At 41.5% G+C, this 22,803-nt stretch overlaps 2 protein-coding genes and 1 non-coding gene across 3 annotated transcripts; all 3 read right to left on the bottom strand.

Annotated features, from left to right (window-relative positions):
- Positions 1 to 113: 113 nt before the first annotated feature.
- RPS20 (ribosomal protein S20) lies at positions 114 to 3,331 on the bottom strand. The gene is made up of 4 exons (XM_054817708.1): positions 3,175 to 3,331; positions 1,555 to 1,654; positions 752 to 825; positions 114 to 337 (listed from the first exon to the last, which is right to left on the bottom strand). Exons 1-4 carry the CDS (start codon positions 3,175 to 3,177, stop codon positions 155 to 157), a joined length of 360 nt encoding a protein of 119 aa, XP_054673683.1. The 5' UTR covers positions 3,178 to 3,331; the 3' UTR covers positions 114 to 154.
- On the bottom strand, positions 903 to 967 carry LOC129203824 (small nucleolar RNA U54). Its single transcript, XR_008576178.1, has one exon. It is a non-coding gene; the product is annotated as a small nucleolar RNA U54 (small nucleolar RNA).
- Positions 3,332 to 20,947: 17,616 nt separating the features above from the next.
- MOS (MOS proto-oncogene, serine/threonine kinase) lies at positions 20,948 to 22,136 on the bottom strand. The gene has a single exon (XM_054817340.1). It carries the CDS (start codon positions 22,134 to 22,136, stop codon positions 21,087 to 21,089), a length of 1,050 nt encoding a protein of 349 aa, XP_054673315.1. The 3' UTR covers positions 20,948 to 21,086.
- Between the last annotated feature and the right edge of the window lie 667 nt (positions 22,137 to 22,803).

Raw genomic sequence — 22,803 nt, 5'->3', positions numbered from 1 at the left:
CAGAACCACACAATCCTCTCACACATCATTTTCATTATGATTTTTGTTGTCATTCATGAAAATCTTCATAGGGCCACCAAGACTCTTGGCACACATATAAAAACAAACAGCGATGAAAATTTGTATATCAACTTTATTCAGTGATGACCGTCATTTAGGCATCAGCAATAGTAACTTCAACTTCTACACCTGGTTCAATGCTGATGGAAGTGATCTGCTTCACGATCTCAGAAGGGCTGTGTAAGTCAATGAGCCGCTTATGGATACGCATTTGGAAACGATCCCAGGTCTTGGAACCTTCACCACAAGGCGTCTTCCTGGTAGTGATTCGCAGAGTCTGAAGAAAAAGCATAAACATAGGGTATTTAATTGATGCATACAGAAGACCAATCTACAAGCAAATCAATCCACCTAAAAATACTGTATGGTAGCTACGTCATTGGAAAATTACTTCTTAAGTTATATTCTACTGATGGTAACACTCCTTCCCTACGCTCAATGAAATTAAAAAAAAATGCATAATTAAAATAAATTGAAGGACAAAAAAAGCCCCTTCCATGTTCAACATATTTTGCACTGAACAGCTACCCCAAGTGTCAAAGCAACTTGAAGTCATTATCTGTTTACACCAGGTCACCCTCAATTTAGTAGTACTGCTTTTCGTCTCACTTTTTTTTTTTTTAAAGATGTTTTAAGTGCACATTTGCAGAAAAAAAACAAACTTTTAAGACAGGAAAACAGCATTAAGTACCTTGGTGGGCATGCGAACGGGTCCTTTCACCTTTAGGTTTTTTTCTTTAGCACCTCTGATCAAGTCAGCACAGACTGAAAAAAAGTACAAAACAGCTCAGGTTTGAGAGTATTTTTTCACTTGTTTCCTTAAGTGAAGATTTTAAACAAGATGTTGGCTCAGAATAGCGTATGAAGTGATCATTGCCATTCATTTTAAGGGTTATCCTCATAGCCAACCACATACAAGTGGAAGCATTACACCATGGTTAGCAAAATCGTGTTACACCAGAAGGCAAAAGCCATTACTACAAGTTTAAGCTGTATTTAAGCTGTTATCAGCCTGAAGATCCTGCACCAAACAGTGGTTCTATAACATTTACATTACATGATTAAAACACTAAACAAGATTAAATATTTTATTAAAGAATGTTAAGCTTCTAAACTAAACTCTTCATAACAAGAGTGACAAAATATCAATCAGGAAACTGGTGCCTTTCAGTTCTTATACATTCAAATAGCGACAAGTAAAACCCTCACAAGAACTAAAGGGAAGAAGCTGCACTCTCAAGTTAGTCATTATGACATCAAGTTTTCAGCATGATGAGAAACCCCAAACACTAGCTTCCATTAAAAATTAAATTAGAATCTACTTGTCAGTGTATGAAGCACTTTGAGTTGCAAGTTACGCAAGTCACATAGAAACAGGCAAATGTTAACATCTTTAATTACAACTGGTTTTAATATTCTATTTTGCAATAGAGCATATCATATGTATCATTCATTACTTAACAAGCTACCTCAGTTTAAAAAAGTATCACTCACCCTTCTCAAGCGATTTTACATTGCGACTTGTCAAAGTAATTCTAATGCGATGAATTGCTACCTCTTGTTCCACAGGTGCTTTGCCAGTATCTTTAAATGCCTAAAATGTTGAAGTTACAAATATCAGACACTACAGTCAACACCAACTAACACTATCCGCAGCCTCTTAAAAACAGACTTCTACAGTGTAAAGAACAACTTAGCTGTGGGACTATTTTATTCTACTGACTATGAGAACAGGTTGAGAGAGTTGGGGTTGTTCAGCCTGGAGAAGAGAAGGCCCCGGGGAGACCTTATAGCAGCCTTCCAGTACCTGAAGGGGCCTACAGGAAAGCTGGAGAGGGACTGTTTACAAGGGCATGGAGTGATAGGACAAGGGGTAATGGCTTTAAGCTGAAGGAGAGTAGATTTAGATTAAATATTAGGAAGAAATTCTTCACTGTGAGGGTGGTGAGGCACTGGAACAGGTTGCCCAGAGAGGCTGTAGATACCCCCTCCCTGGAAGAGTTTAAGGCCAGGCTGGATGCGGCTTTGGGCAAGCTGGTCTAGTGGAGGGTGTCCCTGCCCGTGGCAGGGGGGTTGCAACTAGATGATCTTTGAGGTCCCTTCCAACCCAAACCATTCTGTGATTCTATACCCAAAGGGTACAGTAGCATGGAAGAAATGGTGGGAATGGAAAAGAAGGGCAAAGTCCTAACGGCTCTGAGAAGAAGCGTGTTTTTTTTTTTAGTGTCTAACTGCACCTCACAGTGGGAAACTGCAACAACATCCCTCCTTGGTTTGCCTATATACAGCAGGCTGTCCAGTCACATATACTGCTTGTCAAAAATAAATACGTTTCAGATTTCATGTATCTTACAACTTTATCTCACCATGAATTAAGTATCAAAAATATTAACATTAACAGCAACAATTTGAACAGTAAGAACAAAAAGGGACATCTGGTCAGAAGACTAATTCGGCCACTCAGGAAACTGATTTGAAGAACTTATGCAATTAAATGCTTGCAAGTAATAGGGCATTAATGTGGACCAAGTGAACTGATGAAAGAAAATAGAAGTGAAAATACGGAAAAGGAAAGGTCTTAAAGAAACGTGGATGAAATATGGTATTTCTCACATTGATGAGGTACTACCTCTTATATTAACTGATGCACATTCCTCTAATAAAAGCCGATTTTAAGGGCAAGCACACGAGGGTTTTTCACCCCCACTCACACCGGGCTGAGGTCGTCTCCTCTCCACCCGCGCTTCCCCGCCGCCACAGGAGCGGCTCCCGGAGGGGAGCTCTGCGGCGAGGAAGCGCTACGGCCGCCACGGCCTGGTGCGCCCCGGCCTCCCGCCCCGCCCTCCCTGCAGGCCCCGGCCCGAGGAGCCTCTCTCCCGCGCCCCCGATGGGTAGGGGCTCAGGGAGGGCTCTCCAGAAGCCGCCCCAGCTGCAGGGGATCCACCCCGCACCCCCGCCCTGCCCCGAGCCGAGGCCCCAGCGGCGGCCGAGGGCCGGCACCAGTGGGGCGCACGCGGCCGCCCAGGCCTGGCGGCCACGCGGCGCTGCCAGCGGCATGAGGCGGCGGCCCCTCTTTCCCCCCTCCCCGCTCCTCCCCAGCGCCCCCCGCCTCACCATAGCGGCAGCGGGACCTTCCTGACCGACTTATTCCCGGGCGAGGGGCGGCGCGGGGCCCAGCGAACAGCGGTGAGCCAGGAGGAGGCTGCAGGCGGCACGGGCAGAGGAGGGCGCGGCGGCCGCGGAGTGCTTATATAGGCGAGCGGCACCGCCTCCATCCGGGCGCTGTGGGACCTTTCACCTCCGAGCCGGGGCCCGGAAGCGCTGGGGAGGGGAAGTTGGGATGGTTTGGCCTTTTGCGCGGCGGATGATAGTTGCCCCGTAGGCACTAGTTGCGGCGAGTAAAGAGGGGAGAGGGGACCGGGAGCGGCTCCGCCCGCCCAGCCGTGCTCGGCAGCCGTGAGGGGCAGGGGCGGCCGCCGCCGCGCACCCGGCAGGGCTGAGCCCCGGGGCCCGCCGCAGGAGGTGCCGAGCGGGCCGGTCTCTGTGGCGAGGGAGGGCGGTTCGTGGGGCTGCCGTGTTCCCCGCCCTGGGCCCGGCCGGCGCCCTGCGGGGCACGGCGCCGTTCCCCTCGGGCCCGTGGGTATCCTGCCCTCTTGGCTGCATTTACCGGTAGACTTGGGGTTTCTCTTCGGGGGTTTGGTATACAAGCAGGTCTTCATGGCTTCCAGTGACAGAGAGTTTGTTCCCCTCTAAGCCTTTATTTTTATTTTCTTTTTATTTAGTCACTACTGAAAGTGTAGGTGTGAGAACAGAAGTTTTAAGCACCTGTAAATAAAATTGCTGGTTTCATTCATTCTTGAACATAGGAGCTGAACTGCATTTTATTTATTGAAGTGCCTTTATTTATTTGGATTTGGCATTGGAGGCTTATTTTTTTAATGAGAACAGTCATTGATTTGGTGTGGGTATTGGTACCTGCCAATCCCAAAACAAGCATTTTGCTTAGAGCATGCCTGTTTCTAGTTGTATCACAACTTGAGAGATTTATCTGACTGGAGTAACGTGTTATATGTTATGAAATGATGGCCTATAGTAAGGTCATTGTGATTATCTTTTAAAAATAATATTTTAAATCTAGTTTGGGGGGTTGTCCAGTAATCATAGACATGTATGCTGTTAGCAAAACTACTGCCACCTTTGGAAACTTAGTAATTACTACAGTTGTTCAAAAAAGACTCCTTGGTATTTTAATCTGAACTTACTTTCAGCTGTCACACTGTACTTAATATAATTTCCCCCCCCAATATTTGAATAGGTCTTTGTATGGTCCTTAAAACTCATGTGATGGACATAATGTTTCTATTCCAATTATTCCATTGTGGTGCTCAATTTTAGACTTGTTTTGCACTTGGATCACTTGTACTTGCTCTTTGAAATCTCTGGTTTACTAATAACTTATTTGGATTAGATGCTGTATTCTGATAAAGCAGTTCCAATAAACACAGATTCAGAACTAGTCATCCTATCACTGCTTCCTGAAATGCAGCAATGTCTTTTGCCAATGGATATCAGTACTTGGAAAAAATCTGGTTTGGTGATAGTCCTGTTTCTCTGGCTTCTTCCTCCCTGCAATGAAAGCAGCATTTGGTTCTGGTAGTTTATTTTCTGAGCTGTTTAACAATTATATTAACAGTTTTGAACTCACTTATGCATAAGGAAGCTCTGTTATCAGCAATTCCAACTACTTCCTGAGGAAGTTTTCCATCTATAAGTGTTTTATATTCATCCCTCTTAAATACATGACCTCACACTGATCATGCTGAAACCCTTAATTTTCCATTAATCCAGATTGTCCTCAATCAGCAAGCTTGCTGTGTTATTTACTTAAAGCTTTTATGATTGTTCTTACTAAACTTTATTTCCAGATAAAACATTGAATAGCTTCGTGCCAAGAACTAATTCCTGTGGGATTCGATTAGAAATATGTCTGACTCCTCACTGATGACACGGACCTCTCACTTTAGTTTTCATTTACTTACTATGACCTGTATGTGCACACCTATGCCAGTTTCTCAGTGCCCTACTGAACAAGTCAATGTACAAATATGTTATATCAACACTGCTCCTATTGTCTACCAAACCTATGCTCTAATTGCATGAGGGAAAAAAAGTCAATCTGAAAAGTTACATTTTTCCATATATTTAAGCTGTGCAATTTAAATAAAATTTCCTCATTTATTTCTTGTTCCTACATCAAGAAGTCAGTATTTTTTCTTTCCCTGAGATTAATGCAAGGTTGACAGTAAGTTCCTGAATTTGTTCCTTACTTACTTACCCCCCCGCCCCCCAGTATTGGCACCACCTCAGCTTTCTTTGAGATTTTTTTTTCCTGAGCTTCCCCAGATTTTTCAAAGCTTATGGAAAATCCACATTAACAGCACACAAGTCTCCTTTGCCAGTTCTTAAAATTCTTGGATGCAAGCTATCTGGAGCTGCTGATTTAAAAACCACCTTCTGTTCCTATGTTTAAGGCTTTCCTTAGCTATTGTTAGAATTTAGTGATATTAGTATGTTGTTTGTTTTCCACAAATGTAGAACAGAAATCTGTCTGAACTTCCTGCTTTCTCTGAAATATATTACTAAAAAAAACCCCAAAACTCCTTCATGCTATTCACATGGGTAAATACGCGTTGTGAATAAAACTTTTTGCCTACCTTCTGAATACTTTGTCATTCTTAGCTTCTGATTCATATTTTGCATTATGCCTGTTTTTCCTTTGGTTACATATTGGTTTTAATGTAGGCTTTTCTCCCCAGCTAATGCTAACATCAGTTTAGTTATGAGGTTGTGACTTTGGACATACAAATACACTGTTGGCTTAATGCTTTTTAGATAAATCTTCCAAGAGTGTTTTCCTCATGTCAGGTAATTAAGCAGGTAAATGATTAAGAAGCAAGATAGGCTTTTACCATGACTTAGTGGTCTGTAGCAGAAAAAATTTAATACTTAATTTCATGATTTAATCACTCAGAATATTGTTCCATGTGCATTCATGACACTTTCTGACTTTATTTTGGTTTTTATAGATTGCTGGGGGGGTGTTCTCCCTGCCTTTGACCATTTTGTCCTTCAGAAACAGTCTTGAGTAATGATCTGAGTATTTTGTTATCCATATATTTTCTATTAGCTTATAGTAAAACCAATTAGATTCAATTTATGCTTCCAAATTAGTAATTCAGTTCCTATTAATTAAATATGTATGTATAGGGAGTTAGGTTCTTGTCAGGTTTTTGGTCCTTTGCTTAATTTTAGCCTGAATGTCTTTACTTTGTGCTAAATGAATGGTCGCCTGATTCTTTAGCTACTTAACGCCATTGCATTTAATCTTGCTAAGTTTTGCCTGGAAAGATTTTTTTTTTTTTTTCCTCTGTGACAGGCTAAATTATACATTTTTTTATTCAGAAAAGATGTCCCAATCTTCAAATCTAAATCCTTTTAGTCTCGATGTCAGTTAACCTTCTGTTTTCCTTTGTGTGACAAAAAGGATCTTCGAGGAGATCTAGATGTTCTTGCAGTGCTAGGGTGGTCATAAGTCCTGGTATGAGTCTACCTGTGTGACTGAAGAGTTAACTGAACAAGCATGTGCCTGCTGTCACTCAGCATCTTCTAAAGTATTGTAATAACTTCTCAAAATTACGGCTTCTGCTGTCTCCTGCTGAATGCTGAACTCTGATGCACCGTTGGGTGGTTCAAAGGACGAACATATTCCCCAGGCTTTGCAAATTGGCTTGTGAACACCATTTATTTTTTTGAGTAGATTTATTCTGCTGGATGGTTTTGGCAGGGCTCAAAGTAGCTTCCTTAAATCTGCTTTGTCATTTTTCATCGTGATTATTTGATGCAGACAGCTCCCTGGAAGTAGGGTATGGCTTATGCCAGCCTAATGCCTCTAGTCTTTGCTTTCAGTGGTGATTACCATATTGCCAAAATATATTCCTATTTACTTGGAAAATTATTTGCTTCTCCAAGGTGTTTGAACGCACTTTTAAAGATTTTGTTTGAACTTCTGGTCATAAAATAGCTGTGAAGCAGGATCATACTCGAGGCTTCTTGGGAAATCATCAGTAGGTGGTAGAGTATCTAAACCAGTGAGCAGCAATCCAATGAAAGCTATTTTTAAGCCTTTTAATAAAGGCTTCAGCATCTGCTAGGTCTTAATTGTAGGTATCTGCTGATTCTCTTGTGTTAACTTGAAGTTACTCTGTTGTGTCATGTCTCAACTCTCCTTCAAGTTCTTTGCTCAGCAGTTAGGTATTACCTGTTAATATCCCTTTGTCCTCTCTGGGTTTTGAACATCTGTATTTATTGTGTCTACAAGAGCCTCAGCTCTTGAAGCTTCCAGAAAACCCACTGGAACTGAAAATATCCCCTTTTTAAAGATTGATTTGTGTGGCTGGGTAGTTGCTAACTGGTAATTAATGTTCTCTGCAGGTAGCAGATGGACAGAGCACACGGGCACCGGTCTGCAGGTGGAGTTCTAATATTGCACCTGCCCTGTCCATTTTAAATTTTCTAAATTTTCATGCCAATTCTGGCATAAAGCTCACCATATAAAAATGCAACCCCCCTCTCAAAATACTAGACTCTCTTTACCTTAATTTCTCATGTAACCATGGAAAACATGAGCTAGATGCATGACTCAGAAAAAGAACAATTGTGCTTTGATGGAGTTCTTTACTGTTGACAAATGTTGTTGCAAATACTGATCGTTAAGAGACTTTTTTCTGGTGGGCAGCATGAACTTCATAGTTATCACCACAAGCTCTTTCCTTCTAAACATGTACTTTACACCTGACAGATAATACACTTGGGTTCTGGTATCATTGACCTGCTTAGAGCAAAACTTTTCCTTTGTCAGCCTGTTTTGCCTTGTTCTTCTGACACAAATCACAGTGACAAAAAAACCCATAGCTGCTCATATACTAGTACGTTTCTAGTGATGCCAAATCTGAGGTACACCACTGCAATATTTCTTTGAACACTCAGGATTGAAACAGGATTGTACATCTGGGCTGCTTTCAGGAGGGTATTATTTGAATTTGTCCTGCTCTAGTTCAGTCTTAAGATTTTTTTTTTAAATTGCTGAATTATGTTTTCTGTGCTTTGCTTGAAGAGCATTGCCTCTCTACTCCCTGCTCTGTCAGAGTTGTAATAATGAAACAACAACTTATTTGCAGAGAAGGACTGTGCAACTCACATACTCTTGACAGCATCAAAGCAGTTGATTGATTAGCAATATGTAATTTGCCAGTAATTAGTGAATTACATGCTGTGGATCAGTATTGTCAATACAACAGAAATCACAATACATAAACACCTACAAATTTCTTAGATACCCTTCTACAACTAATCCCCCAAATTCTATTCGCACTCACATATTCACACAGCTTTACATGCACATCCCCTCTCTTGCAAGAAACATGAGTTACAAGTGCACGCTCCCGCTTTTGGGAGCACAAATTCTTTGATTTTTAAATCCTTGTTGGAGATGTGGGCACGTGTACCTCTGCAGCTAATCCATGTGCCAGTGAAAGTGTACCCCATGAGTTCCCGTATGCAGTCCCTACTGCTATGCCTCATCCTGTCAGCCCCCCAGCCCGTACTGGGAGTGGGGTGGCAGCTACTTGCCGTGTCCCATCGGGAGGATGCTGTCCCGCCTTAGAAGCAGTAACACCTGCTGCTCTGGTACTGCTTTCCTACCCCAAGGTTTCTTCCAACAATCACAAATTCTCATGCTGCTTTTCAAGCTAACTTCTTTTCTCAAAAGGCTCTTGGTAATCTAATCCCCTGGTTACTGTTTAATCTGGGTGATCATTGTCTTATGCAAACTTTGTTATTTTTAATTTCCTCTTAGCGTTACCAGGTTTTGGGCAAACATCATCTCAGAACATGCCAATTTGGATAGTTTGTTCGCACTCACTATTTACTCACATTCCTACCGTATCATCTGTTGTTATCCAGGCCACATTACCAAGGGGGGGGGCATGCGATTCCTGTACAAAAAATCCCCAGCATCAGTCCAGTGAAAGCAGAATCAGTGGACACACAAACAAAACTGGTATTTTGGCATCTAGTTTTCATTTTGGAAATCACCTTGGAAAGATTAATCAAGTATAAAAAATAGATTCCAAACTACACAAATCTCTCCGATCCAGATTTGGCCACTTGAAGCAGCACCGCTTGGCACAGTTTCTTGTGATCTGTTTTACTTTGAAAAAATAGGTGGTTCAGGAAGAATGCAATAGCTTCTAGCATATCTTGAAAAGCTGCATCTACTCAAATAATATTCAGGTGACTCTTTGAACATGGCAAGCTGTTTTACCAACCGAGTTGGAAATGGCTTCTAGGGTGTGGGTTGGTTTGCGACACTTACCTCACTGGCTTCTCTGCGGACGCTTGGTACTGGGAGCATTCGGGAACTAGCAGTACATGCTGGTGCATTGGCAGTACTCTGGTAATAATGACTTTGCAGTTGTCTTTCCTCCTCATGTCTGCCTCCTGCAAAGACTTTGTGGGAAGTTACCAGCAGCAGGGTGTTTGCATGGTTGGATGTCTGTCCTTAAGGAAGAAAAAGTTGATTATTTTTACAGCAGTTATGTTTACCAGTATATGTAGCCCACATATATTTTTGCCCATGACCCTCTGTCTACTGTTTTAGAGCCCAGTTATGAAGTCACCGATCACATTTTTTTCTTCCAAAGACCAGTTTAATCTAATCTAATTCTATGGCGAGACAGAGTAGGAGGGAATTGTTTCACGGTGCTTGTGCTGCCTCTCTATCATGGAGCAGGGATAATTTAAGGAATGATCCTGACCTCACACTGCCTTACAACTAGAGGAAAAACTTCTCTTGATATAGAATGCATCACTGCATTGTGGTTGGGGTTTTTTCCTGATAAGCTTTTCCTCTTCCCTTTAAGATTAGTTTCCTCCTTGTGATATTCTTGATCCAACTGGTTTTCAGATGATGAACATTTGCAAGCACAAAATTTAGCAAATGCTCACCATAGATGATGAGGAGATGTAAAGCAAGGGAGAATCACTATCTTGATGGTACAGGACTATTAGAGCAGGGTATTAGTTGCATCTCACAATTTTATCTAGATTGCATCCAGGTGTCAGATATTGACTTCTGCGGGACTTGTGGAGAGATGCCCTTCCCAACCCTGGCATCTGTAAAGAAAGACTGAAGCCAATTCAGTAATGCTTCTACTGTTGTGACCTGACCCCCTGTGAACTAGCCAAGTTAAATTACTCAAAACCTGACAGAAACAGGAATAGTAACATAAAACTTAGGACCTGGAACTAAAGGAGATACTGTGGTGTTAAAGATGTGCTTTAGAAACAGAAATTATTAGCCACTGAGGAAATCATTACACTGTGATTGTTCAGAACAGCTGGTCAGATCCACAACGTAACATGAAAGTGATCCAAGAGGCATCAAATATTAAAAAGTTTTGGTTTCAAAGGGCTTGCTAACTTCTCTAAAAAGCTAATGTGGCAAAGCAGCAGCTGCAGCCTACTATGTAGAAATTATGAGGTTGCGGCGGGGGGGCAGGAACAACAAGCGTGGAGCCTGTAATGTCATTGCATAGAAGACCCAGCAGTTCTGTTTAAGAGAACAACTTACAGGAGAGTACAGCAAGTCCATTAAACTTGTCTTTCACCTAAACATACGGCAGAAGTTCCTACCTGTAATGAAAACAGGGCTTGTATGTTTCCTTTCACACCAGTCTATAAACCATCATTGTTAGAAATATGGAATATGGTTTGGTTAGTCTCCCAGGAAATAATAGAAAATAGAAAAGTCCTTTTCCCCTGCAACAATCACTTAAATGTTGTAGGAGCAACTGTATGTAGATGCACACGATCGCACTTCCAACATTCCTACCTCCATGCACAGTGCAAACTCTAGCAAAAGGTTTTCCAGACGCAGATCAAGGGGAGCAGTATTGTCTACTGGTTTAAAACTGAGGAAAAGATAATATTAGCGATTAAGAGGGTTGTGGTGAAGCATTCAATTTTTAGGCAAATAAAATTTATTGTGGTATAGGTAGAAGGTGGTTTTGAGTATGGTAGCCATGTTCCCTGAAAAAATTTTGAGAAATATTAATACTTGTAATTTTTTCAGCATTATGATCTCATGTATTTAAGTACAAAATACGTATATTAAAAAATAATTTTTTAGTACTTTTTGTTCTATTAATGGCCTTTTTCCCATACCCTTGCAGCAGGTATATTTCCTTTTTGAGAGTCCTGCATGCGTTCAGAGGAAGAACTGCTTCTCATACATCTGGTGAAATGTTCCTGATGTGAGGTAGCGCCAATCACTTTGTTCTAGAAGGCACAAATGCTTATGCTAATACCTAGGGATTGATTCTCCTCTTTCCTGGAAAAAAAAAAAAAAAACAACACACCTTTGATATAGAAAACTGAGCTTTTCACTCTTAAAATCTTCTGTATATAAAAGAAATTTCTTTTCCAATGAAGAATCCGTCAGTACTTGTGTACTAGTATACATTCCTGAATCATTTGTGCTATTAAAGAATAGCACTAACTAATCATCATAATTAGCACATAGTGAAATCATCAAAAAAGAAAAAACCTCACAGACAGTTTGGGAGCCAGTAACGGTTGGCAGAGCATTTAAAATTAGCCAATTTTTCATTTTGATGGGCCAGAACAGTGGGGTTTTTGGTGGGCTGGGAGTGAGAGGAAGGCTATGCTTCTTTTAACTAAACGAGAGACTAGTATGACCTGGTGGTGATGAATCAGTGGCTTCATCTGATTTTAAGCACTAGTTCAAGACCTTAGTTTAAGTCACGCAGGGTCCTGACAGTCCAGTGGGCCGGTAGCTCTAGCATACAACACAGAAATTCATGTGCCAGCATAAACTTGTTTTTTAATGAGAGCTTCACTGATTGAATGGCATGTAGCAAAGAGGTTTGGTTTTGGGGGTGTCTCCCCTCTCCCTGTTTCTGGCTTGTCTCATTGCCTCCGCCAGCCGCCTCCCGTGTCTCCCTGTGCAAATGGCTTTTTCGTACCAGCCTTGCTATGATTTGTCAGGTAGTGCTAATTTTTATGATTAGGATACGTTTTCAAATGCTGTTTGTAATTCAATACACAGCTTTTTAAATGACGCATGCAAGCATGAAAGCGTTTTAAAAATAATAAATTTATTTCCTCTGAAAGTCAGCTGTTGACAGGAGTGATTAATTATATTTTAAGAATATCCTCTTTCTCCCCTTTAAATTAGAAAACATCTAATAGCAATCATTTCACTCCCAAAAGCTATACAAGGATTGACAACTTAAGGGAGGTCTGGAGAAGTTCTGTCACTTCCTATACAAAGAGAAATTCGGGTGACATTCATCTACTGGCATGTTGGTGCAATGATACATGCCTTCAAAAGCTTTGTGTGTGGCTTTTGTGTTATCTCCAAACCATTTAATGGAACTGTTAGATAAGAGAGAAACAAGGATGTGGCCAAAGTAATCTCTCTCTAAACTTACTGTATTATTTAATATCTACTATTAGTTACTGCTAATAAAAAACATCCAGCCTCCCCAGCCTATCAGTTCCCATATTTACAGTCAGCCTTTTTACTGTCTCTGTTCAGGTGCAACTTTCTGTACTTGTCTCTGGGGCAAGCTTCACTTGTGCCGTATCTGAATCAAAACCCTGTCACCATTTTTAAGATAAGTGGTTGAGAAAAATACATGGCTTGAAAATAAAACTGGTTTTCCTTCCGCTCTTCTCGGGGGGGGGGAGAAACTTAAAAAGAGCTGGACATTTACGTTTCCAATTTGCAGCCTACTTTGCTCTTTGTAGCCTGGCACATGTGCAGTAGAATATTTATTAAGTTATGAATTACCCTATTATCCCAGGTGCCCTGCAAAAGCAAATGCAATCACCTCCCTGCTCTGCTGAACACTCAGGCTATTGAACTTCAGGCTGGGTAGAGAGCGAAACTCAGCCTCGTGCTTGAGAAGTCCTGGGGCAGGTGGTGTCTCTACTATCAAATTGTCCCATGGCATCCTTAGCTGATGGCAGACTGGGACAGACGCCAGTAGACTTTTTTTTGTTCCATTTTCCTTCTTTAACTGGTTTTAAGGCTTTTCATTTGACAGGCAGACAAATATTTGGCAGCTGGGTTAACTGAAGCATAGAAAGAGGCTCTTTGAGCACTGCATTAAGGTATTTGCAGCAGATAAATGGCTAAAATAAAGTATAAGTAAAATGTTCAAAGTAGAGTTAATTTAAAAAATAACCATTCATTTCCTACCCCTATTTTCACCTTTGTTCTAGTGGATGAATTTCTAAACACACATGCTAATGCTGCAAAAATTAATACACAAGTCAAATACTAAGCATCCACTTAAGTCCCATTGAATTTTAAATTATTTTTGGTATACCCTGTAAAACATTTTTTTTTGTTGTTTTCTTTGCTGCAGAGAATGAAGCTAGATGCCTATGTTTAGATTATATCAAAAGATATGAAGGTAAAAATAGGGAGTTTGGACTGTGTGATTGCCAAAATTGTTTGCATTTGAGTTTTGTGGTAAATTATATGAAATGCAGTCTACCTCATATAGGTCCAGAATTTCTGAAAGAATTCTGTCTTACCACAGAATACAGAAGAAACCCATACATCTTCATGCTTCCCATCCTGCCTTCTGTATTAAGGATGCGCCCACCTCCAAATTATATAGTAATTTCATCATCTGAAGATAGTGTTGCTACCTCTTTATTTCTGGGTTAAGATAAAGCATGACATCAGGAAAAAAAAAAAGAATATGAAGCAAGCGACCACAGAAGCAGCCTCCAAGGAAAGGGAAGCAAACAAGAGAACAAGCCAGGAGCAGAGTTACGGAGGCTCCTTGTTGATGGGGAGCCTGAAGCTGTGTCAAAGAGAAACAAATAACTGTTCCCTGCTTCATCAATAAGTATGTTTAACTGCCATACTCCCACCCACCCCACCCCCAAATAAAAAGAATAGCATCAGAATTGTAGCTTATGCTTACTTTTAAAAAAAACAAACAAACAAACAAAAAACCTGATTATGAAATGTCTATTGATATTTCTATTTGGGAACCAAAGACACGAAACCTTCAGTAATAGTTATAGCAAATGAAGAGTAACACAGAATGATAAAATTACACTTCCATGCTTTCTCTTTTCCTTTTCTCATTCTTCCTAGAAACTGTTTATTACAATTGCATACTTCCCATGTTTCTAGTAATATTTTCTTGCCTTTCTTATAATCACTTGACCGCTAAAGTGATTGTTGGACTTCACAGAACTCAAGAAAGCATATGGAAGTTGTTTTTCATCATGAAAAAATCAAATTTTGATCTAAAACCATTTCAGCACTAACTAATATTGGCTCTTATTTGGGGATTCAGTTTGAATTAGATACAATTAGATAAAACTATATAAAACTATATAAAATCTCTTAAGTGCATCCTGTCAAGTTTTACACGTGCCCAAATGAGGGAACACATGGGGAGGGTGGTGGATGCCGTTATTAAAAAAGAAAAAAAGGCTAGAATTAGAACTTTTAATTCATGTTTTCCCTTAGTAGACAATGCTATCTGTATAACCAACAAAGCACAAATTATAACACACTAATATGGTTAATGTGTCTAGTTCTACTGCTGTTGATGACTAGACATGAGAATGCAAGCATTTTACAGTATCTTCTGTATATATGCTTTCTGAAATTAGTAAAAGCAGCCAGATTCAGTAGTTAGGTACTGGGAGATTGATGAGAACTAGCTGAAGTTTCCATGCAGGCTGTGGTTACCCCAGACTGCTACGAGGCAGGAGCTAACCCACCCATTTTTGAATAGTTAGCTCTCAGTCCTGCAGAGCTGGAAGTTTGAAAGGCAGCTTGTGCTACTCATGAACAGAGAACATAAAACAAAACACAAAAAAAACCCAGCTCACCTTGAGAAAAAGGCCACTGTGACATGGCATCCCTGAGTCCCAGAAATGGTACTTAAGTTGCTGCTATAAAAAAACCCCAAAACTAAATACAAGAATAGTTTAGTTTCCAAGGAAAATAACTCTATCAAGCTGTGGAACTTGGTTAATGGTAAGGCACGAGAGATCTGACATTTACCAGTTGGGACAAATGAGGCTTTGTTCCTTCCAAAGAGCACAGTCAAGATGCATGGTCACTCTTATTTGAGGAGGTCCACCCTGTTCTTAGCATCAGATAACTCGTGCCCTGAATAGAGCATACCTGGCTGGCAGAGGGCTGGAGGGCACAGCCCACAGACACACTACAATACCACTGTGCTCAGACTTACACTGATGCTGCACCATCTGAATCTGTGCAATACTGGATCCCCTACTTCCAAATTTGCTGGACCCTACAGAGCTGGCCAGGACATGAATGCTAGTTCAGCCTTTCAAACTCATTATGCTTTTATATATATCCTGCCAAGATATTTAGACCACAGAAAGAAAAAATTATGTCCTGGATAATTGGGGCAGCCATACAAAGGATCCTCAGCACTGGCTTCACAAGTGTTTCGTGCTCAGAAAGCATAGCAGGATGTTGATAAACTACAATTACCTGGCTGTAGCACTTTCTCCAAGCCTTCAATAAATCTTCTGTTTAGGCTGATCAAGCTGCTGGTGATCAGTTCCAGGAACGAAGAGAATAAATAAACTAGATACGAGTAGCCTTTAAGGTTTATCCTGACTTATAACCATGTCTTGCTAACCATCTGGAACTGTGCTGCATACATACATATGGGGAAGGAGAGATAAAGAACAAAACCAGCTTCTGGAAAGATTTAGGGAAAAATTGGGATAAACAAAATCCCATTAAGAGTGGTAACATAATTGTCTGCAACTGCTCTGCTAGCATCATGTGCCTTCCGCTAGCATCTTATATGGAGGTACGCAAGTGTGACGAAGTTAAAGAGCAATGTGCAGCCACGCTAATGAGCTTTTATGCCAGCTTCAGAAGCAAGAAGGCAACTTTTAAAAGCCTGAAGCTGTGTCCAGATGAAGAAAATGGAAAGGATGAAACTCTGGTGGATTAGATATAAAAATAATGGAAAAAATAAAACTTCAAGGAACTAACATAAACCCCATAATTTATAATTTTCAGAATACCAAGAACAAGAAATCTGTCAAGCATCTCTAGTAGACCTACTGATGGCAGGTTTTTAAAAGAAAAAAACAAAAACCTCAAACCCAAATAATTGAAACCTGATCCCCTCCAAGACAACAAAGCCATTGCAAAGAATCAAAGTGTATTCCTTGCATGTGTGTTGTCACTGGAAGAAACACAGAATAGGCTCATGCTAGAAACATTTTTGTAGGAAAACTCACAAACTGTCTGAAATTCAAGCATCTATAAATGTTATTATAATTGCACAACTTTTGTGGTTGGAGACTGTCTAATCCAAGCCCCTGTTCAGACCAGGCTCCACTAGAGCAGCTTGCTTAGTACTATGTCCAGTTGGGTTCTGAATATCCCCAAGAGTGAAGACTCCTCAACCTCTCTGGGCAACCTGTGCCAGCATTTGACCATTCTCACAGTAAAAATGTTTTCTCTTGCATTTAAAAGGAGTTTCCTGTCCTTCAATTTGTGTCCATTGCATCTTGTCCTGTCATTTGGCACCACTGAGAAGAGACTGGCTCCATCTTTACTGCCTCCCATCAGTATTTATACAATCTGATAAGATCCCCCTGAGCCTTCTCTTTCTCAGCTGAACAGTCCCACCTCTCAGCCTCTCCTCTCATGCAGAGGTTCCAATCTCCTAATCAGCTTAATGGCCCTTCGCTGTACTCCTGGTCCAGTATGTTCACGACTTTCTTGTTCCAGCAGAGTCCCGAGCTGGCCACAGCACTCCAGATGTGTCTCACCAGGGCTGAGTGAGAAAAGGGGAATAATCTCTTCTGGCAGTGCTCTACAAGAGTTGGCAACACCCTTTCCAGCTCACCCACGGATGCTGTTGGCCGCCTTTGCCACAAGGGCGCATTGCTGGCTCATGTTCAACTTGGTGTCTGACAGCAGCTCCAGCCCTTTTCTTGCAAAGCTGCTTTCCAGCAGCTCGGACCCCAGCCTGTACTGGTGCATGGGGTTATCCTCCACCAGGGGCCGGACTTTGCAGTTGCCTGCATTGATTCTCATCGGCAGATTTCTCCAGCTTGGTAAAGTCCCTCTGAATACCAGCACAACCATCTGAGGTATTGACCGACCACTCCATCCAATTCTGTATTATCTGCAAACTTGCTGAGGGTGCACTCTGTCACATAACCCAGGCCATTAATGGAGATGTTAACCTATACTGGACCCATTATCAACCTCTGGGGTACATCACTCGTGACTGGTCTCACCCTTTGAGCCCAGCAGCTCAGCCAGTTTTCAGTTTTCACTATCTAGCCTGTACTTCATCAGTTTCTCAATAAGGATATAATGGGAAACAGTGCCAAAAGCCTCACTAAGGTCAAGATAAGCAACAGCCACTTCTCTCCCCTTATCCAGCAGCCAGTAATATCACAGAAGGCTACCGGGTTGGTCAAGCATGATTTCCTCTTCATAAATCCATACTGGCTACTCTCAATCACCTTTTTATCCTTCATAAGTTTGGCAGTGGTTTCCAGAATTATTCCATCACTTTCCCAGGGATTTAGGTGAGGTCGACTGGCTTGTAGTTTTCCAGATTCTCCTTTTTGGTCATCTTGCAGACAGAAGTTAGATTTGCTTTCTTCCAGTCCTCACGGAATCTCTCCTGACCACCATGACCTTCCAAAGATAATCAAGAGTGGCCTCACAGTGACATCAGTGAGCTCTGTCAGCATTTGTAAGTGCATCCCATCAGGTCTCACAAACTTGTGTGTCTTGTTTGTTTGAACATTCCCTAACCTGATCCTTCTCTACCAACAGTAAGTCTTCCTTGCTCTAGACTCCCCATTGGTGTCTCAACTTTTGTGTCTTTATTATTGATGACACTCAAACATAGTTTTGGATTATGTTTATCCTTGGAGGCATCCCACCATCTTTGCTTGATTTCCTGCTCATTGGGATGGACCAATCTTTAGCCTGGAGAAGGCAATCCTTGAAAATCAACCAGGTGTCCTGGACCTCTCTTCTCTTCAGGACCATATCCCATGGAAGTCTTTAAGAAATAACTTTCCTAATTACATGATTGACCACTATACAAGATACATTAGCAGATAGTATATTAAAGGAATTAACAGACACATAGATATGATTTGTTTAGAAGGAACCAATATTGCTTTGGTTGGAAGTTGTGCTTCACAGTTGTGTTGAATTGTATTGGAATTCTTTAGGATTGCCCACAGCATGCAGATAAGGAACTGGTTGATATGTTCCCTTTGGGTTTCCAAAAGTATTTTAAAAATGTTTCCAGTGAAGGATTTTTCAAGGTGCCAAGCAGCCATGTTTAGGAGAGAAAGTCCTGGGCTGGATAAGTCAAAAGATAGGAGCAGAGGGTAGAAGCAAAGTGTCAGTTCTCTCAACTAGAGAAAGTGCCCACTGGTGTTTCACAGGGTCTTGCTGCTCAGCACATCCAGAAATGAAGTACAAGAGGGTGAGCCATAAGGTGAACAAATTTGATGATGGTGGAGTTTAGGACATTGAGTGCAAGGGCCAGCTACAAACTGGCAGGAGGAAATTCAAGGTAGATTGATGTAAAGTGAGGCAAACAGGCAAAACAATCCTCATAATACAGAACCATGGATTCTGCACTATCAGGCCTGAGATGTTTCTTGATTAATATTAACTCCAAGCTCATTAGCAATCAAAAAGAAGCAAATCAAATCTTAGAAGTTACTGAAAAAATAGAGAACATCATTATGACAGCAGATTATGATGTGCCTACATCTTGAGTGCTGTACAGAGTTCTCACTCCCTCTCAAAAGAGAATCCAGTAAAGTTGACAGACATCTGCAGAGCTGCTTATGCTTCAAGAGTAGGTCTTGGCCATCCACTATTCTTCTGTCAAGTATAACAGAGAATTTGAAGGGTGCTTGATTTTTCAGAGACTCAAGTAGCACTTACTGATGCTAAAGTATCATTAAGCACAAAATATCAAGTTTCTAGCAGTTTAAGCAACAAGCTACCTAGATTGACAAAATAAATACAACACAAGCATCTAGGAACTACTAAAAAAAACTTTAATTCAATTTTTTATTATATTCTTCTGAAGACTGGAGAAACATTTTCATGTAAGGCTTGACGTTAAGGTGAGGCTTGACAATGGCTTTATGTGACATTTTATCTTACATGTCCTCAGCTAATCATTTTAAAAGGTAACTGGCTTATTATGATAGCTTTTAATATATTTATGATTTATTAAAAGAAGCTATGCAACACAAATCATAAGTTCTGGTTCTATAGCACAATTATTTTGACAGAGAAAACACAGGAAATCTATTCCAGAATTTACCTTAAGTTTTTTGATTCCAGCCAGCATTTTACAGTTCCACTTAAAGGGGACAGAAGAACAAGAAATAGTTAAGCTTAGATATGCTTTATAAACCATTAATTTCAATGACCAACCCAAATACCATAAAGACCTACAGAATCATCTCAAATTCACATAGTTGCTCATTTCCAGGATTTCACGGGGCTAAGAACAGATGTGTGTCAGAAATCAGGAAACTGGCTCAATTCCTTTGGGATTTTTTTCCAGAATGGAAGCAAGGGGGAGGAAGGGAAAAGAAAAACAATTTTACTGAAGCATCACTTTTTCTCCTGTCTTAAAAAGAAGCGGAGTCTTTGAGCAGAATGACAATATCAGCTACAGCAGTCAGATCTTTGTAGCTCCAAATAGGGGCTGAGATCGACAGATCTATAATTATCAGTTCTGATAAATCAGGAGTCAGAGCTCTTTTGTCTTCAGCATTGCCTACAGCACTTCCTTTCCCAGACACGTTACAACCAGATTAGGAAAGATAGTAGATAAGACATAAGCAGCACAGAGGATAGTTCAGTAGTGTACGCTTTGAGCACCTGCAGAGTATCATTATTACAGCTTTAAGCAAACTTCCTTTTCAGTACTTCCAGTATCTTGTCTAATACTGACCCATGCATTATGAAGGGTGAGTAATCCCCCCTTGCCCTGAATTATGAGGGTTTTGTATCTATACATCTCCCTCCATCGTTTCCTGATTATTTTTAAACTCCCCTTGTACCTCCAAAACCTGGGAACTTTCTATTCCACACAAGATGCTCCTATAATACTTCAGATACTGAAGTTTACAATATACCAACTAGCAAGTTGTAACTAACACACCTGGTAGCATAAAGGTCTTATGAAAGCACAGGTTGTTAACGCATCTTCTTACTCTTAATAGCCTTAGACTGACAAAAAGGTTCCTTATTTCAGTGGGGAGATTGGGTACTTCACATTTTCCATTTCAGAAACAGCACACATACTTAATTTCAAGTACATCTAAGAACAAGAAAAACCGCCACTGACACTCATTTTTCTACATTCATTGATTTGTGATGCACACTCATTCCTTAGTAAATGAAGAGGAAAAGCTCAAATGCACACAAGCCTAGCTAGCGTAAAAAACTACTCATATCTGACATTTTGGAAATACCAAAAGGTATTATGTACAAAGAGCCTTCCAAAACCAGCCTTTTTTTGTATTTCACTTATTCGAAAACAACTATTTTTCTGTACTTCGCATTCCTCAGTTTCTCCCTGAGCAAGGCAGCAGATCAACCAGAAAAAGTCATATTTGCCAGTGTCTTGATTCTCACCTCTATCCCCTCCCACAGGAAAACCCCACAGTTTTGTTAAATCTCTTCATTTATCATCTTCTTATAACAAAGCAGCTTTTTTTTAGTATAAAAACCATCAACAAAGCCTTTAAATCACACAGGGGCTAAATTCATTATGTTGGGAGGAAAGGCGGAGGAAAAGAAGAGTTGACAATAAAAGAATCAGTAAGAGTCCTGATTTTTCCTAGAGCCAGCCCTTGAGGGCCCTGAGGCTGGGCAGCAGCTGGGCTGCGCTCAGGCGCTCCTCTGCATTAGCCTTCCAGCAGCAGCTGATAATGCTCTGCAGTCTCTGGCCCACCAGTGACTCGTGGAAAACGGCAGCAGCCAGCGAAGGGCGTAAGTTATAGGCTACCACAGCATAGAGCACGTGCTGCCGCTCACCCACGTAGGGCTGCTCTCGCATGACGATTTGCCAGAGGGTGATAGCAAAGGAGTAGATGTCTGCTTTGGCAGTCACCCTCTCGCCCTTGAGGAGCTCAGGGGCACGGTGCGTGTACGTGCCCCCTTGCTGGCAAATGTGGGGGCTCTGGGACAAGCCCTCCTCCAGTTTCTGGGAGCACCCAAAGTCTCCGATCTTGCACACCCCCTGCTCTGTGATAAAGATGTTTGCAGGCTTCAGGTCCAAGTGCACAATGCCCTGTGAATGAAGAAAGGCTAAGCCAGTCATGATGTCACAAGAATAGCACACAGTCTCTTCCGTGCTGAGGGCCTTCTTTCCACATCCTCCTTCATCATCCTCACCCTGCCTCCACACATCCCCAGTGCCATAAATCACATGGTGCAGGGTGATGTTGCCCACATACTCCATAATGATGGTGCCCAGGCTGTTCTGGCTGGCCGGGGCACATGTGCTGGCAGCAACCACACGTACCACATTATCATGCTGTAGCCGGGCTACATTCAGCTCAGCCCAGAAACTCTGTCGTGACGCCAGCCGGTTTTTGCTGCTCTTCTTCACCTGCTTCACAGCCACAGTTGCACCATGGTAGGTGGCTTTGTAGACAGCACCGAAGCCCCCAGAGCCTAGGGGCTGCAGGAGGCAGAGCTGATCCCAGTTAATGGAGCACCAGGCCAGGCGCGGAGGCAAGCGGCGAGTCCTGACTGAAGGAGTTCCGCCCAAGAAGTTTTTGCTGTCTTCGCCAGGGATAACTAAGGGGCTGCTGCAGGGTCGCAAATCCACAGATGGGGAAAACTCCAAAGGAAGAAAACAATTAAGAGGAATGGGTGATGGCATAATAAGATGGAGAAAACAACAGGCGGTTACTAAGGCAGAAGACTGGAAAGTTTCCCTGACAGAAAGGGCTCTACACTGGCTTCCAAAGCTTTTTATCTGCTCCACCATTCTCCCTCCTGCCCCCAAATGAACTGCATCTGTCACGACTAGCTGAACTCAATCAGGTTCACCTGGAAACATTCTGCTCCAATCCTGAAGTAAATCTCTAGAAAGTCAAGGCAAATGGATTTAAAACTAAAAAGATGTTAACTCATATGTATTTCATATCATTTCTAATGTCAAGAGAAAAGAAAGTTGTTCTGCCCATTGAATGCCTCTACCAAAATGCCCCGGGAGTAACTAAAGCAGTGATTGGTGAATGCATTCCACCATGGCTCCAGGCAGGAATGATCATCATCAGATGCATTAAACAGCTCAAAGTAATTGTCAGAGGAAGCAGCTGAACTGGCCAGTGCTAGCATTTGATGAGGCGATGGCAGGCCTAACTAAATCTAGGTGTTCGTAGAAACCTGCCCCTTCAACGTGACAGTGAGATTGGTTTGGCTGCTCAACTCTGCCCATACAGGACAACCTTAATAGCAGTGTAAAGACAAAGGATTGCTCTGTATCGTCCAGTGGATATGGTAACTAGAATTGTACATAAATATTTGGGCATCTTCCCATCACA

The sequence above is a fragment of the Grus americana genome, chromosome 2, assembly GCF_028858705.1.
Source record: "Grus americana isolate bGruAme1 chromosome 2, bGruAme1.mat, whole genome shotgun sequence".
NCBI classification, from domain to species: Eukaryota; Metazoa; Chordata; class Aves; order Gruiformes; family Gruidae; genus Grus; species Grus americana.
This window is presented reverse-complemented; position numbering and strand designations above follow the sequence as displayed.

Bases quoted from the DNA above. Each gene is read 5' to 3' on its own strand.
- RPS20 (XM_054817708.1), bottom strand. The intron at 826-1,554 runs GTGAGTGATACT...ACTTTTTTTCAG, and splicing joins TGTAAAATCGCTTGAGAAGG to TCTGTGCTGACTTGATCAGA. The intron at 338-751 runs GTACTTAATGCT...CTTTTTCTTCAG, and splicing joins CCGTTCGCATGCCCACCAAG to ACTCTGCGAATCACTACCAG.
- MOS (XM_054817340.1), bottom strand. From the start codon at position 22,136: ATGCCATCACCCATTCCTCTTAATTGTTTTCTTCCTTTGGAGTTTTCC.